Genomic DNA, 16,932 nt, shown 5'->3' with positions numbered 1-16,932 from the left:
GTCCAATGAATGGACAGTAATCCAGGGGAGAGTGTCTGAGTGGCTGAACCGGGTATATGAGTATCCGGTTGGTCAGTGTAGACACATGAGTGTGTGTGTGTGTGTGTGTGTGTGTGTGTGTGTGTGTGTGTGTGTGTGTACAGGCTGGAGAGGCCAGTCTAGTAGTGTGGACTGCAGGGATTGAAGGTGTTTCTTTCTGTGGGGAGCACAGGAGAGGGCAGCATGCGGGGGTCCCCCGCAACAGGGGTGACAGTGGGCGGGGGCCAAGAGGAGGATAGTGGGTGGGGACCCCCAGCCAGGCCCGGGGCGCTCCGTGGCACCCCTCGGTCCCGCCTCCAGACACAGGGTGCCAGGGCTGGCCGACGTGGCGGCGGCGCTGCGGGCAGGCGGGCTGGGAGGAGGGACGGAGGGGGCGGGAGGCGGGCCGGAAAGTTTGTTGGGCGGCCGAGGCGGGGACTCCGGCGGGGGATGCGCGCCGGCCCCAGCGCCCCCAGCTCGCCAGGGAGTCTTGCTCGCCATGGGTAAGTGGAGATCTGGCGCTGCCCGCGGGGGAACCCCTGAGACCCCAGCCGCGCGCGCCCCGCCCCCCCACACGACCCAGTCGGGTGGAGTCCGCAGGCCCTGGCTGGGCGCTGGGAGGGGACGAGCGCACTTCCTTCCCTGCTCCTTTCTGCCCAGAAAAAAGTGAGCCGGGAGTGCTCTTTGCTTGATAACTGAGCGCGATGAACTCTGGGCAGGCTGTCTCCTGACCATTTCCAGCCCTACAACCACCCGGGCAAGGGAAACTGCTCCGATTCGGCAGATAAAGACATAGAGGCTCCGGAGGGAGCAACTTGATGAATCGCTTGGCCCAGCACTTCTATTGCCAGGCCTCAGGCCACAACAGACAAAACCTCTGCTTTGTCGTATTCCATGCGGGGAGACGGGAGATTAGAATCCAGAACTGGGAGCTGTGGGGGCTGCAGGAGAATAGGGAATTGCTTTGTTGCTACGGGGACCTGGGATTTCCATTTCTCTCTCCGGATTCAGAGCCTCGCTCAGTCATTCCATCATTCATCCCTCTACTGTGTGGCAGGGGCTGGGCACTCAGCACTGAACAAAGCAGACAACAATCCTCTCTTCTATGGAGCTGACATTCCAGTTGAGAAGCTGGAAAGGAGTAAATGAGTAAAATAATCTCCAAGAGCGATAAAATGCTATGGAACACATAAAATGAGGTGGTGCGAAAATGTTGAAGGAAGCAGCTTCTTTAGCTAGGTAGGTACTGAAGGCCTCCGAGGGTAGGAGGCACTGGAGCCGAGACATCACTCAGAAGTAGGTGTGCTAAGATCTGGAAAAAGAGCTACAAGGGGGCGGGGATAGCCTGTGCAAAGGCCCTGAGGCATGAGTGGGCTGGTGTGGTCAGGCCAGTGTGGCTGAAGCACAGTGGGCAAGGGGGAAAGGGTGGGAGGAAGATCAGAGAGTTAGGCAGGGGCTAGACTGTGTAGAACTTTGTAGGCCATGGCGAGAAGTTTGGGTTTTATCCCAAATGACATGGGAAGCTGGAGAAGAGGTTTAAACTGGGTTTAAAAACTCACCCTGGATTATGATGTGGAGAATCATAATAGCTAACAGTGGCTAGAAGGTAGGCAGGCATACGAGGTAGATATTACTATTATCCACATTTGTAGATGGGGAAGCTCAGAGGGGTTAAGGAGCTGCCCAACGTCACCCAGCTATGGAGTAGAAAAGCTGGGATAGGACCCCAGCACTCTTGCTCCAGTCTGCATCCCCAACCACTGTCCCATCCAGCCTCTCATGCACAAAGTCATGGTACAACTGGCCACCAACTCCAGCTCTGACTCCAGAGCATACGCTCTTAACCCTCAAGGCACATTGCCCAGAGCCTGAGGGAAACATACGCCCAGAGAGGTCCTCCCAAGAACACTCAGCTTGACCTGGTCCCTCCCACCTGCCCCTCCTATCCCTTTGCTGCTTCCTAAGTTAATTCAACAGCTATTGACTGAGCTTCTCCTAAGGACAGAGCTGAGACCGGGTGGAAGGGGGAGGAAGGTACAAATTAACTGGTACTATGCTCTGTCCTCCCTGCCATCCCAGGCTGCTTTCCCGGGCTCCCTTTCTCAGGGAGTGGGCCCCGGGTATAGACCTGGATTCCAGCCTCCATTCTCCCACTTCCGGGTGCATCGTCTAGTCTCCTTCTCTGACCCTCAGCTTGCTCATCTATGAAGCAGCCCCCATAAAAGACGGTTATCACAAGGTGGCCATGAGAATGACGTGAGCAAATGAATGAAAAGGGCTCAGCTCACCACCTACACGTGGTAAATGGTCAGTTCATGTGAGCTTTCCTTTTTTGACCACACCGAGTGTTGGGACTCTGGAGTCAGACTGGCCCTCCTCAGTCCAGTCTCTGCTCTGTCACTTACAAACTGTCACCTTGGGCAATGGCTTCACCTCTCTGTGCCTCAGTTACTTCATCTGTAAAATGGGAATGACAGCCGTGCCTGGGTTATAGGTTTGCTGTACAGATTGAGTCAGCTGATGCAGATCCTTCCAGAAGGAGGTATAGCTGGCTGTGGGGAGTGCTCCGTAAGTGCTGGAAGCCAGCCCTCTGGGTGAGGATATTTGCACAGTTCAGTTTCACTCTGGCTTCTCCCCGGAACTTGAGGGAAAGCCCTGGCAGGTCTCCGGCGGGGGTGGGACCCAATGCACTGCGACCTCTGGTTGAGATGCTGTTCTGGTGTCACCAGCAAGAGGCCCCGTGGGACTTGTAGCTGGTCGTACATCCACCCAAAACCTGACTTCTTTCTCCTTCCCCTGCTCCTTGATTCTCTCCCTGGGAAGTTCTGTCCTCCACAGTGAGGGGCTTAGAGGATTAAGGGAGTTCCTCCAGTGTGAGACAGCTTCGCATACAACCAATCTTTTTTTTTTTTGAGAGAGAGGGCGGGAGAGAGTGTGTATGTTTGCTGTGTGCGGGCAGGGGGAGGGGTGGAGGGAGAGGGAGAGAGAGACTCTTAAGCAGGTTCCAGACTTAACACAGAGCCTGTTGTAGGGTTCGATCTCACAGCCCTGAGATCATGACCTGAGTTGAAATCAAGAGTCAGAGGTTTAACTGACTGAGCCACCCAGGTGCCCCTAGACAGGTAATTAATAGAAAGGGGGAGCAGTTCCCACACCCAGGCTGGGCCCTACTTTGGGGGCCGGGATTTACTCTACTTCCTGTAGCGTTTGACCCCTTCCAGACCCTAGACCTCGCCAAAGAGACCTCTCCCACAAGAGCCAAGACCCTTCCTCTCTGGATTCCCTAAGCCCCCAAAGTCCCTTCTTTCAATCTTCTGTTTACTCAACAAGTATTTCCGGAGCAGGGAAGGGCATTAGAAGTGCAGGGTGCGAGGGGGAAGGCTGCACTTTTAAGTAGAGGGTGAGGGAAGGCCTGGCCGGAAGGTGATGTTCGAGCCAGGACCAGAGGGCAAGAGGGAAGGAATGGAGGGGGAGGGCTCTCCCGGCAGAGGTGACAGCTGGTGAAAGGCCTTGGGTGGAGTCACACAGGAATGAGGAGGAACAGACAGCAAGGAAGCTGGCATGGCAGAGCCGAGAGAGAGAGAGAGAGAGAGAGAGAGAGAGAGAGAGAGAGAGAGAGAGAGAGAGAGAGGGAGAGGACGCCTTGAAGGTTATTTCAGAATGAAGTGGGAGCTCCGAGGGCTCTGAGCAGAAAGACTCAGGCTTTCACAGGACCCCTGGGGCTGTCATGCAGCATTCGTAGGTTCAAATGGATCTGACGAGTCCCCTGCAGAGCCACGTGCGGACACCTCCCTAGGCCCCAGCTCAGTCCTGGGTTCATTGGGCAGACACTTCACTGAGCCCCTCTGGGGTGTCAGGATGGGGCTGGGGCTCAGGAGGGACAGACAGGACGTCTCCATCACTGCTCTGCCCTGTTCAATAAGGAAGACACAGCAACAAACTTGAGATGGTCCAGCACCGGAAGGGGGAATGCAGAGTTGATGGGAAGTGAAAAGTGTGGCTTGGAAAGTGGAGGAAGAGGTACAGGAATTAGCCAGGGCCTCCCGTGAATTACCTTAAGCAAAAAAAAAAAAAAAAAAAAAAAAGAGAAGGGGAGGGGAGGGGAGAGGAAGAGTGAGGAGAGGAAGGGAGAGGAGAGGAAAGAAGGGAAGGAAAGGGAAGAAGAGAGGAGAGAAAATAAAAGAAAAAAGTAGAAAGAAAAGAAAAAAAGAAATTTCTTAGTCGCTGAGAAGTCCATGGCTTCGGGAGCTGGGGCTCAGGCAGTGTTGTCAGGGACCCCCTAAGGGGGAAGATGGCCCCCGGCAGCTCCAGGCAGGTAAACTACCAGCTTAGCACCTTCAGTGAGCCAACCCACTGGCCCAGGGGCAGCCACGTGGCTCGCATTGCAGCCCAGGGCCTGGGAACCTGCTGGTTGGTCAGATCTGGGTCATGGACACGGCCCTGGAGCTAGGCGGTGGGGGTGGAGGTGGGGGTGGTCATTTGTACCCAAACCAGGAGACTGAGAGACAAAGCCCGGGAAAGGGCAGTGTCCCAACAGAGGGCGGGGGGTGCCAAAGAACAGACACATACAAGTCAAGGCCATTCGGGGAGGTGACCGTGAGCTGGGACTGACGAGGTTGAGTGGGCCTGTGGGGACACAGGTGGTGCCGGGGAGGACAGAGGGGCATGGAAATGGGGGGTGTGTGCTGGGAAAAGTGTGTGGGGGGCTTGGGGGAGGCAGGAGGGGAGGTGACTAAGGGGCTGTGCTGGGGTCACCAGCTCAGGTAGGGCCCCGGATGACACGAAGGAGTTAGGACTTACTCGAGCAGAGGCCATGGGAGCCAGGAAAGCTTAAGGAAGGGAATGTGCTGTCTTTCGAATGACCCTGACTCCTTGGGGGCCGTCCTTCATCCTTCCACGGGGCACTGTTGGTTCACTCTACTTTGGGACTGGATTTTCCTGAGACCTAATGTGTATGTATCTCCCCTCCACCCCTGACCCTGCACCCCTGCTCTCTCTCACACCCCACCTATCTTTGATTGTCCTTCTTGCTTGAAGTCCGTTCCACAAAGCTCTTAGGTATATGGGTTTGGGAGTCAGAGGGATCAGTGAGTCCTGACCCTGTTGCTTCCCAGCTGTGAGGACACTCTGAGCCTTACTTTCCCCGTCTCTACAATGGGGATTGTTGCAGCTGTACCACCTAGGGTTGTTACGAAGATGAATTGAGAGACTAAAGTCTTTACACAGGGGAGCCGCTCAATAAATAACACTTGTTATTATTACTGTTTTCTTTCACTACTATTTTTGCTCTTCTGCTCTTAACCACTGTGATCCGAATCTGCCCCGATGCGTTTTCCAGCGGGACCCGTGGACAGTCAACTTGGCCTCTGAGCCCCATGACTGGATTCTCTTTCAGCTCCAGAGGAACTGTGGAAATGGCAAACAAATTCTGTTTGCACGGGATTGCCTCACATGGCCTGGAGGAACCTTCCCTTCTGGCAGCAAGCTCCAGGAGCCGAGGGAGAGGGGGCAAAGGGAGGTGAAGACAGGGCAGGACGCCACCATCGTCTTCCTAGGGTGCTCCTTGATGGTCATGAACAGGAAGCACAGGGCCAACAGGGAAAGGGAGGGGGTGATTTCCCGGGGGGAGGGGCAGGGTGGGGGGGAGAAGGGTGAGCAGAAAGGGCACTGAGGCTTCCACCCATGAAACTCCTCCCCCTATGCAAAAATTGCCTAACACAGATGGGGGAGAGGTAGAGATAGGAGAGAACAGCACGAAATAATAATATGCCAAGGTTCGGTAATGGAGCGGTTAAGGGTGCGGATTTGGCGCCAGACCACCCGGCTTTGAATCTGGGCTCGGCTGCTTACTACTTTTGCCCTTAGACAAGTCACTTCACCTCTGATGGTCCGTTTGTTCCTTTATAATAATTCAAAAGCCCTCCACATGAAGCTATATTAATTTAAAAGTGTTATTCCACTTAAAGTGCTCAAAGCAGTGCCTGGTTCAGAGAAAACAGTTGGTGAATCTAACTGTAGTATTATGAGTGTTCTTGTCAGGTCCAGGGTGGGTGTGGGTGAGATAGTACTGCTGGATTAATCTAGATGCTTCTAGAAATATCTAAGTGTAAGTATGTGAATTAAGAATTAAGAGTAACCTGTAACTGCACTGCCAATATGGGGGCTGCTAGCCACATGTGGCTATTTTTATGTTTCAATTAATTAAAATTAAATACAACTTTAAAATTTAGTTCTTTAATCACATTAGCCCCATTTTAGGTGCTCAGGAGCCACACGTGCTAGTGACTACTCTCTCTGCCCAGCTCAAGCCTTCATCCACTGAGAATGAAATTCATTATTACCTTCATGACCTATCACGTGACCTGGCCCCTGCCTACTTCTCTTGCCTCATTATCTTCTGTGGTTCCAGCCACCCTGGCCTCCTCGCTGAAAGCACAGTGGTTAAAAGCCTGTGCTCTCTAGCTGCATCTGTCACCCACTTGCTGTGTGACCATGAGAAGGTTTCTTAACCTCTCTGAGCCTTGGAGGATGATGCTAATAATAATATGTTATAGGGTTGTTGTAAGAATTAAATGAGTAAATGCATGTAAGGTTCTTAAAACAGGGCCTGACACTTAGTGTCATATAAATACTAGCTATTAATATTAGTGGTTATTGTTCTAAAATACCAAAAACTGTCTTGCCTCAGGGCCTTTGTTTTCACTGTTCCCTCTGTCTAGAATGTTCTTCTCTCAGATTTTACATGGCTTTCACCCTCACTTAATTCAGATCTCTGCTCAAATCTTCGAGAGGACTTGACCGACTGGTCTATTTAACATAGAGCTCCTCCATCACTTTCAATCCGTGTTCTCTGCTTTTTAAAATGACACCTATCGCCACCTGAAGTATATACGTATTTAGTTATTGTCTGCCTTTCTCTACTAGAATACCAAGTGCCGACAGCACCACTGTCTTGCAGCCCCAAGAACAGGGTTCGGCATGTTGTAGATAGCAGATAAATAAGTTTTTGAACGATCACATGGGTGGATGGATGGACGGATGGATGAGTAAGTGTGTGAATGGGTACATAAGGGATGGAATATAGATTGGTGGGTGAATAGACGTATTTGTGGATAGATGTATCAGTAAATGGGTGGTGAATTAAAGAGCACATGAATGGACAAATGGATGGATGAATATATGGTAGACAGAGCAAATGGGTGGATGTATTAATACATAGATGGGGGAATAGATGGAGTGGCTGGATGGATAGATGGATGGATGACAAACGGCTGGATTCAGGAATGCGTGCATGGGTAGACGGATGGCTGCGTAAGTGGATGGAGTGGATGGATGGATGGGGTGATGAGGAGATGGATGAAGCGTGAAGTGGATGGCGGGCTGGCTGGGTGGATGGATACATGAAAGCATGCATGAATAGATGGATGAGTGAATGAACGACTGGAGTGGGTGGTGAATGGATGAAGCGGATGGGTGGATCAGTAAATGGGTAGATGGGGGAATGACAGTAGATGGATGGAGGGTGGGTGTTTGAAGGAAGGAGTGGATGGATAGACCCACTGAAGGAATGGATGGGTGGATGAATGGACAGGTGAATGGATGGAGTAGCTGGTCGGATAGATGTGTGGTTGACGGCCGGAGGGCAAGTTCATGGAGGGTTGCCCTGGCAAGGAACCGTCCTGAGCTCTGCTCCTGTCACTTTTGTTTTCCAGGCCGTCCCCAACTGCTCCTGCCCCTGTGTGCCTCTGTGTCTTTGCTGGGTGGCCTGACCTTCGGCTATGAACTGGCAGTCGTGTCAGGTGCCCTGCTGCCCCTGCAGCTTGACTTCGGGCTATCCTGCTCGGAGCAGGAGCTCCTGGTGAGCAGCCTGCTCCTGGGGGCCCTCCTTGCCTCCCTGGTGGGGGGCATCCTCATCGACCAGTATGGCAGGAAACAGGCCATCCTCGGCAGCAACGTGGTGCTCCTGGCAGGCAGCCTGAGCCTGGGGCTGGCTGGCTCCCTGGCCTGGCTGGTCCTGGGCCGCTTGGTGGCTGGCTTTGCCATCTCCCTGTCTTCCATGGCCTGCTGTATCTACGTGTCCGAGCTGGTGGGGCCACGGCAGCGGGGAGTGCTGGTGTCCCTCTATGAGGCCGGCATCACCGTGGGCATCCTGCTCTCCTATGCCCTCAACTACGCCCTGGCCGGTGCCCCCGGTGGCTGGAGGCCTATGTTCGGCTGGGCCGCAGCCCCTGCTCTTCTGCAGTCCCTCAGCCTCTTCTGTCTACCCGCTGGGACCACGGAGGCTGCGGCCCACAAGGACCTCCTTCCTCTCCAGGGGGGTGAGGCCACCAAGCCGGGGAGGCCAAGATACTCCCTTCTGGACCTCTTCAGGGCCCGGGATAACATGCGAGGCCGGACCGTGGTGGGGCTGGGGCTGGTGATTTTCCAGCAACTGACGGGGCAGCCCAACGTGCTGTGCTATGCTTCTACGATCTTCCACTCGGTCGGCTTCCGTGCGGGCTCCTCGGCCGTGCTGGCCTCTGTGGGGCTCGGCGCCGTGAAGGTGGTGGCCACCCTGATGGCCATGGGGCTGGTGGACCGAGCGGGCCGCAGGGCCCTGTTACTGGCCGGCTGTGCCCTCATGGCCCTGTCGGTCAGCGGCATTGGCCTCGTCAGCTTTGCCGCGCCCATGGACTCCAGCCCCAGTTGCCTGGCCGTGCCCAACGCCACCAGGCCGTCAGGCCTCTCCAGCCTGTCCTCTCCAGGACCCTCCAGCCTGCCAGGGGCCATAACTCCACTTCCACAGCCCACGACCAGCGAGAACCAAGGGAAGCCAGTGTCGTCAGCCTCTAAGAAAAGCAAGTCTCGTCCCAGAGCTGGGAACCCCACGGCCGCTCCCCTGCCGGCCTTCAGCACCGCCGCCCCTGCACCCCGTTCTGCCCCAGAGCGCGCCCTGCTGCACTGGACCGCGCTGGTCTGCATGATGGCCTTTGTGAGCGCCTTCTCCTTTGGATTTGGACCAGGTAGGCGGGGGCTTTCCGGCAGGTGACCCTACAGCCTCCTACCCCACCCAGCAGAAAGGCTGGGGACCGCGTCGGTCAGGGTCTCAGAGCGACACTGGAGGTGGCTTGACCGCAAAGCCAATGAAGTTTACGCTTTAGGGCTCCTTGCCTACTTGCAGGCACTCCTTCCAAGGGCCTAATTTTCTGTTCATAGCTTTTTTTTCTTATAAAGGGCCCCAAATTATTTAAGCTTCAGGCCTCATGAAACCTGAGTTTGCCCCTGGGTAGATCACTCAAAGTGTTCACTCGAAAGGGCACCTGGGTGGCTCAGTCGGTTAAACATCTGCCTTCAGCTCAGGTCATGATCCCGGGGTCCTGGGATGGAGTCCCACATCGGGCTCCCTGCTCAGCGGGGAGTCTGCTTCTCCCTGTCCCTCTGCCTGCCACTCTCCCTGCTTGTGCGCTCTCTCTCTGTCTAAATAAATAAATAAAATCTTTTTTTAAGGAAGGAAGGAAGGAAGGAAGGAAGGAAGGAAGGAAGGAAGGAAGGAAGGAAGGGAGGGAGGAAAGGGTTCTTGCAGCGGTGTGGCAGGGGCAGCGGGAGGACTGGGTGTCGGGGGCCTGAAATTCTGCTTGAGTCACGTTGTTGGGAGGCTGCCTGCTGGACCATGGGGCCCAGGCCCCAGTTCCCGCCCCAGGCCGTGAGTCCTCCCTGCTTTCTTGTCCTAGTGACCTGGCTTGTCCTCAGCGAGATCTATCCCGTGGAGATCCGAGGCAGGGCCTTCGCTTTCTGCAACAGCTTCAACTGGGCCAGCAACCTCCTCGTCAGCCTCTCCTTCCTTGACCTCATCGGTGAGTCCTCTGACCTAATCCCATGGTCCAGTTCCTTCTAGATCCTGGAACAGTTGCCTGGGGTGGGCTCTTGTTGGCTCAGCAAGATTGCATGCCCATCCCCGGCTGGAAGGCTGCAGGATTCTGAGGCCCAGGCCTGGGGCATATACCAGCCCCTGGAGTCAGGGCGGGTGGGGGACAGCCTCACCCAACCACGTGGACAGAGTTGGGGGGGATGGTTCCTCGAAGGAAAAGTGGGGTGCTAGTATCAGCAAAGCAGGAAGGAGACGCTGGCAGACAAAGACAAGAGAAGACATGACCTTGGAGGCTTCTACCCCTGATAATTCCAGGCCCATCAGTGAACGGGCCAGCTTGATTGACAGCCTGGGAGTCTGGGCTGAAGGAGGGGAAGAGCCTCTATCTGGAAGCCAGCTCTGATTGGTGTGGTAGGGGAGGGAATAAACTCCCGGTGGGGGGATGGAGGAGTCTGGAGGCCTGAGTGTGGGTCTCTGGTACACGCACCCCCCAACACACACACACACAAGTCCATTTTCTTCATTGCAGCCCAAAGGCCCTCACATGAAAGCGGGGGAGTTTTTGAAAATTTCCTACTCGTAGCCGCAGAACTCTGTAATAAATAAATAAAACTCCGTGCAGAATGTAACCTTCTCCAGGCCCAATAACAGGTCTACACCCAAATAGTGAGAATGTGTCTGAGACCAGCAGATTCCAGAGCTGACACCTTTTTTATTGTAAACCGGCTCAGACAGGCTTGTGCCCACCTGCCAGCAGGAAGGTCTTCTCATACCTAGTTTGGGTGACACTCTCTCTTCCTACCTGGCATTCGAACCCCCATCTGAGCCGTGGTGGGGTGCGGTGGGAATTATCTGGGCCCAGAACACCGGAAAGGGTCTCTGAATTGCTGAGATGCTCCTGGCCCAAGGCCACTGGTCACCAGAGCCAAAGTGGAAAGGGGCTCCTTCCCCATGAGCCCCAAGGCACAGTTCCTAGGGCTCAGTTATTTTCCCATTTGCTGCAGCCGAGCGTTTCCTCTTCAAAAGCACAGCAACATTTCCTGCTGGGGGCCGTGGGAAAGGCTGATAGAAGAACAGGTCCACTGTGCCTGTCCCCCCTTCCCCCAGCTTAGGGAAGCGAAGCTTCTTCCTACTGCCTTAGTCTTCAAGCATGCCCTTTATGTGAATAAATGAGGAAGAGAGGGAGAAAGGAAGAGAGGAAGGAGGGAATGGAGGGAGGGAAGGAAGAAGGGAAAGAAGGAAGGTGGAAGGAGGGAAGGAAGGAAGGAAGGAAGGAAGGGGCAAATGCCCCTGGTTACTTCTATAGACACAGGCCAACTGGGCCGAAACTCCATTCCCTGGATGCCCAATTCATTCACTCAATAACCTGTTTGTAGAATTTCTGAGGATGTTTTTTGTTTGGGGCCCGGGCTTGGCCCAGGCTCTGTCCTGCAACTATTTTGCTGCTGAAGTGAATGCCATTTTCTTCCCTCCATTCATGTTTTCAGATCATGGCCTCACTCCTCTGGTGAGTGTTTTAGATGTGGGTGAGTGGGCTCTCCCACACCGACCCGATGCCTGCGTCTGTGTTCGCGGGTCTGGGCCCTGGTCCTTTGCCTGCCTCTGGGATAACCAGTCCAGCTCCTGCTTTAAGATACTTATCCGACTGCATGTTGTCTTAATTCTGCACATCCCACATCTGGAGAATGTGCTTTGGGGGAACTGCCCACGCTCTTGCCCTCCTGTTCCCAGGCACCATCGGCCTGTCCTGGACCTTCCTGCTCTACGGGCTGACCGCTGTCCTCGGCCTGGGCTTCATCTATGCATTTGTCCCTGAAACAAAAGGCCAGTCCTTGGCAGAGATAGACCAGCAGTTCCAGAAGAGATGGTAAGAGGACGCAGGGCTGGGCCTCGGGAAGGACTCATTTCCAACCCTGAGCAAATCCGTTCAGGAATAACTCCGTGTACTTTCCCTTTGCAAGAGAGCATTTTTCTCCTCCCGCTGACTCTCAGTGCCTGGACACTGTCCGTTTAGTCTTGTCTTCATAGAGGAGCTGTTTTCTTGGAGTTGTTTGTGTCCTCTCACAGCAGGGTTTCATTTGACTTTAAGGCCTCAGCTCATGGGAACTTTAAAACCATGCAGTTATGGAATCGCATGAGGTCAGAGTAGCAGAATCTTAGTCATGGAAGCTTAGAGAAAATAGAATAACTGTGGCCTTTGAAAGTCACATACACAGAACTGTGGGCTTAATCTACTCTTTCAGCAGGTGTTTACTAAGTCCCTACTACGTGCCAGGCCATGTCTGGGCCTTAAGAAACGTGACCGAGTCAGATGGGCAAGGTCCTTGTCCTCATGGAGCTTCCATTCTAGTGGAGAAGGGGGACAGAAAATAAACAAGCCAACAGATGCAGCAACAAGAGCATTTTGGTTAGTGATATGTACCTGGAAAGAAATGAAACAGAGTGAAGTATGTTGAGAAGGCCTGACTGGCAGAGTGGGGGACAGAGGGGTAGGGGGTTGTGGCTAAATTAGAGTGGTAGGCCAGAGAGGGGAGGCCTCTCTGAGAAGGTGCAATTGAAGTTCGTGAGGAGACAGGCATGTAAAGATGATGGGCAGGAGCATTCCATGTAGAGGGAACAGCAAGTGCAAAGGCCCTGAGGTTGGAAGTGTATCCAGCATATGCAAGGAACCACAAGGAAGCCAGTGTGGCTGGAGCAGGGGAGGGAGGGTGGCAGGAGGGGTAGAAGATCAGATCAGCCAAGTTAGAGCTTGATCATATAAGGTCTATGGATCATAGAGAGGAGTTCAGTAGCTTAGCATCGTGGGGGCTTGGGCCATTCAAATAAGAGAAGAGAGGAATGGGAGCATCAGAAGGGACCCAACACACTATCATCCTGCATATCCTTGGCAGATGCCCCTTCTCGTAGTGAAGGGAGCCACAGCACCCGACTGCCCGTTCTACTCCTGGGAGGCCCTAAATGGCTAAAAAAATAAATCATTCTAAGAGGGAGTTGGAACTTGCCTCCTGCACTGGCTGCCAAGTCCCACCCCATCCCGACCCCCGAAGGGATGCAGAACTGGTCCAGCGTAAAAGCCTTCAACCTGCCCCATTCCACCGCGGAGGGTTCTCTGCCGGCGGAACACCCCCAGTGTGTTGGATGACCCCCTGCAGGCCCCTCATCGGCCCAACCCTATTGGTTAGGAAATAGATCTGGCTGCTCAGAACAATCCGGGTATAGGGGGTCCAGGGCTGGGGTGGCAGCTGTGCTTTGAGAGGTCATCCAGGGTCTCAGGTTCCTTCTCTCTGGTTGCTCTGGTTCTCTCTGGTTGCTGCCTCTTCGATAATTACCTTTTGCACATGGCCTATGACAGTGAGCCACCACGGTCCTGCAAGAGGGATGGGGAGAGGGGAGACACAGGCTGAAAGAGGCACATGTCACTTCCACCTGCATCCTTTGGACAGAATGTGGCTATACCTACTTGCGGGGGAGGCCAAGAAACAGGGGCTTCCATCTGGGAAGCCCTGTGCCCAGCTAAAGATCAAGGGTATTCTAACTAGGCTTAAGGGGGGTACAGATACCAGGAGCCACCTGGAATCTCTGCCATCCTGGCTTTCTGAGAAGATTCCAGAACCCCTCCTCTGGGAAGAGGAGCTAAGGAGCAGAAAGGTGGGTAGAAGCCAGCTTTGGGGTAAAGCAGGGTGTAATTGCAGCTGAGGGGAGTGTCAGGCTGGACCTGGGGACTTGGGGTCGCATGGCGGAGCCTGGGCCAGCCTGTGGGAAAAGGAAGCTGAGGCTGCCATGACTTTAGAAGGAGACAGAAAGTTAGGGGGGCTTTGCCAGGGTCTGGCAGTCATCACTTCAGTCCCTATAGTTCAGATATGAGTCCCTGACATCAGAGACAGAGAGAGACAGAGACACCACCCCCCCTCTGCTTGACAGGCTCACCCTGAGCTTTGGCCACAGGCAGAGATCCGCCAGCATCCCGTACACCCGCATCGAGGCCTCTGCAGCCTCCTGAGGAGTCCGTCTGCATGGAAGATGCTGGAACCATGGCTTTAGCAGACAGTCTCCAGCTTCCTGCTTGCTTTGGCCCTGGAGCACAAGGTCTCGGTCGTCCTGTAAGTCATCCCTGCACCAGAAGAGGTCTCTCGGGCCCAGGTGAAAGAGGAGAAAGTTTGAGAACCCAAAAGTCTTCATTTTGAATCTCAGGCTCTGAGGGGCCCTGAGGTTCTGCCTTCTTGCCTCAATGTCCCCATTGTCTCTGCATATCCCTGCCGTACTTATAATGACAACATCTCTTGGAGTCTGTTGTCTTCTCAAAGAACCTAGGGTACCAGCCCTGGAAGGAAGTCTGCTCTGGCATCACCCCCAAATCCAGATGAGGATGCTATATTTTCTGCTCTCTTTTCCCATCAGGCTGGGATTTTCTGGCAAGGGGAAACCTGCTTTTGTCATTCACCAGCAACTCAGATGGGTGGAGAAGATGCTTGAGTTCTAGCCCTGCTTCTCCGGTGTCATGCTGTTGTGACCATAGTCCTCAGTTTCCCCCATATGTACAATGAGGGCCTGGACCAAGGAGTTCTTAAGATCGCTTCCAATGCCAATGAACTGGAATTCAAAATGCTGCAGGCCCTGCTTTCAAGGGGCTGGCCCTCTCTTTTTGGGGGGGGGTGTCAGTTTTAATTAGGGGAACAGGAAATAGGATTCCAGAATCGTGGGCACTAAAATCCAAGAGCTGCCCCAGACGGTGCAGGAGAGCTTTGCAGGAAGGAGGTGGGTTTGGGGGCCGACAAGCCCGGCTGTTGGTGTTGCCTGTCTCGTGGCCACTGTTGACCTTGGATCACTAGCAGCTCTCGCTAGCCTCAGTCCCCACATCTGCAGAATGGGGATGATTAGGCCCCCAGGGGTGTACTTAACCCCTGTCTTCCTGCAGGAGGGTCTTCAGCTGGTCTCCTTCAGCTCGTCAGGGCCTGGGCGGGGGGAGGGGTCTGCTCACCCTCAGTTACCCAGGTCCCCACTGTTGGGACATTGTTAAGGGTCAGCCCCTGAGGGGTGAGTACAGTGGAGACTGAACAAGACGCTCAGGCCGGAAGTCACCAGGGGAAGGGCCTGGCAAGAGTGAGTGCTGGATGCGAGGAAAATGAAGAGCTGAAGCCGACCCAGGGAGCCGCTGTGGGACGACGCTTGGTCACGTGTGCCTGTGCCACGCCCACAAGACCCTTTGGCCCCTCGACTTCTCTCCTCTTGTTCTAGATGCTTCCCTTGTACCGAGGGGTGTGCTGGAGGCCCCTCCTACTACCTTGTGAGAGCCTGTTGTGATGTTTTCGGGACTTTTGCCAGCTGGTTGTTAAACAGCCATTTAGATATTAAATTATTGAATATTTCAATAAATTATATTAAAAGCAAAAGTAATAAATACTAAAACCTCATCACTGCCTTATTCTGCTACGTTTCACTATCGTGTGTGCTCTTGAGGCTGCTTGCACATAGTGTGTCTTATGAGAGACACGGGAGCTCCGGCACGTCTCCCGATCCCGCGTACAAGGCGTCAGGCCCGCGGGGAGGGACTTGGCACCACAGGGATGGGGGATCACTACAGGCCAGGGCTTGCCTTACTGTTTCCTTGATGCTCCAGCCTTAAGAACGTGATGGATGCAACAATGCCAATTAACCTCGTGAGCGTGCCTGTCATGTCTGTAGCGGAGACGTGGTGAGTGGCACTAAAAATTGAGGGAAGATTCTTTCACTTTCAAGGGCTATTACCCAATGCAACAAACAGGTTGCTCCCATCCTCGATGAAGGTCTTCTGACCTACGTCTTCCTTGTTTTACTTTCGTCTGACTCATTAACGTCAACAAAACTTTCAACCCACGTTCATGTCGAAACTACACTCGCTCTGCTGAGACGCGAGGAGCTCCTTTGCTGAGTCGGATTGTTGGCCAGCGTTTATTCCTCGTCTGATTTGTCAAGTCGTGGCAAAATGGCAGTGATAGCTGGTTTTGGATACAAGAATTTGGCCAAAAAAAAAAAAAACCAACAAAATCCATCTGTGAAAATGAATTGGCTATATAGAATTTATAAAGAATATTTACAGCAGTGTGTTATTATTTGTAAATATGTAAATTTTGTGTAACAAACACATAAAATCTATCCACACACACACAGTTGTTCTCCTGGAGCACAGTGGTTTAACACTTCCCATCACACCACTCCTTTCATCTGTCCTTATGGCGCCTTCAGATCCAAATCTCTCTACAAAGACCTCTAGGCCTCTCTCAATTCTTCTTTCCTGTCAGCCTAGAGAAGCCTTAGACTGGTCTCAGACTGGTCAGGGTCATAAACTCAGCGGTCAGACAGGCAATGTAAATGATTGGAGCCCTGTGGTAAGACCGCGGGGAGGAGTGAGGTCTGTGGAAACGGGCAAACACAGGCCCTCTCTAAAAGAGAGAGCTGACCAATTCCAGCTCGTGGCCGCCATGTAGGAATGTGGACCCATCGTGGCCTGACCATCTGTATTTTCAAGAGAATTTCAGACTTCGGTACAAAATTTCCTGATTTGTTAATAGTGGCAGTTGATTCTTTTTTTTTTTTTTTAAAGATTTTATTTATTTATTCGACAGAGATAGAGACAGCCAGCGAGAGAGGGAACACAAGCAGGGGGAGTGGGAGAGAAAGAAGCAGGCTCACAGCGGAGGAACCTGATGTGGGGCTCGATCCCATAACTCCAGGACCACACCCTGAGCCGAAGGCAGATGCTTAACCGCTGTGCCACCCAGGCGCCTCTCTTTTTTTTTTTTTAAGATTTTGTTTTATTTATTTGAGAGAGAGCACGAGAGTGAGAGCACAGGAGCAGGGGTGGGGCAGAGGGAGAAGCAGGGAGCCCCATGCGGGCTCGACCCAGGACCCTGGGATCATGACCTGAGCCAAAGGCAGACACTTAACCGACTGAACCACCCAGGCGCCCAGTAGTGACAGTTGATTGTTTAGTGAAAAATAGCTTTTCAGCTCAACAAAACACACCTGTGGCTAAATCATGGCCTTCTGTTTATGCCTCAGCTCTTGATAACTTTCCCTCTGAGACACTC

The 16,932-nt window shown here is 53.5% G+C and overlaps 1 protein-coding gene across 4 annotated transcripts; it reads left to right on the top strand.

Annotated features, from left to right (window-relative positions):
• Positions 1–432: 432 nt before the first annotated feature.
• Positions 433–15,276, top strand: SLC2A10 (solute carrier family 2 member 10). 4 transcript variants are annotated; one of them, XR_015720899.1, is made up of 6 exons: positions 433–521; positions 7,731–9,020; positions 9,729–9,851; positions 11,353–11,372; positions 11,597–11,732; positions 13,811–15,276. XR_015720899.1 is itself a non-coding variant. In XM_045804758.2 (5 exons), the coding sequence occupies exons 1-5, from the start codon at positions 518–520 to the stop codon at positions 13,863–13,865; spliced, it is 1,608 nt and encodes a 535-aa protein (XP_045660714.1). In that variant the 5' UTR covers positions 433–517; the 3' UTR covers positions 13,866–15,276. The 4 variants fall into 4 exon arrangements, 2 of the variants coding, with proteins under 2 accessions (XP_045660714.1, XP_045660713.1); XR_015720898.1 differs by having other exon boundaries at positions 13,787–15,276; XM_045804758.2 differs by lacking the exon at positions 11,353–11,372.
• The last annotated feature ends 1,656 nt before the right edge of the window (positions 15,277–16,932 follow it).

Source organism: Ursus americanus, chromosome 22 (genome assembly GCF_024610735.1).
Source record: "Ursus americanus isolate L20-20 chromosome 22, mUrsAme1.1.p, whole genome shotgun sequence".
Classification (NCBI taxonomy): Eukaryota; Metazoa; Chordata; class Mammalia; order Carnivora; family Ursidae; genus Ursus; species Ursus americanus.
Note: the sequence above shows the minus strand (reverse complement) of the source record. Positions and strands in the feature narration are given on the sequence as shown.

Bases quoted from the DNA above. Each gene is read 5' to 3' on its own strand.
- SLC2A10 (XM_045804757.2), top strand. The intron at 9,021-9,728 runs GTAGGCGGGGGC...TTCTTGTCCTAG, and splicing joins CTCCTTTGGATTTGGACCAG to TGACCTGGCTTGTCCTCAGC. The intron at 9,852-11,596 runs GTGAGTCCTCTG...TCCTGTTCCCAG, and splicing joins CTCCTTCCTTGACCTCATCG to GCACCATCGGCCTGTCCTGG.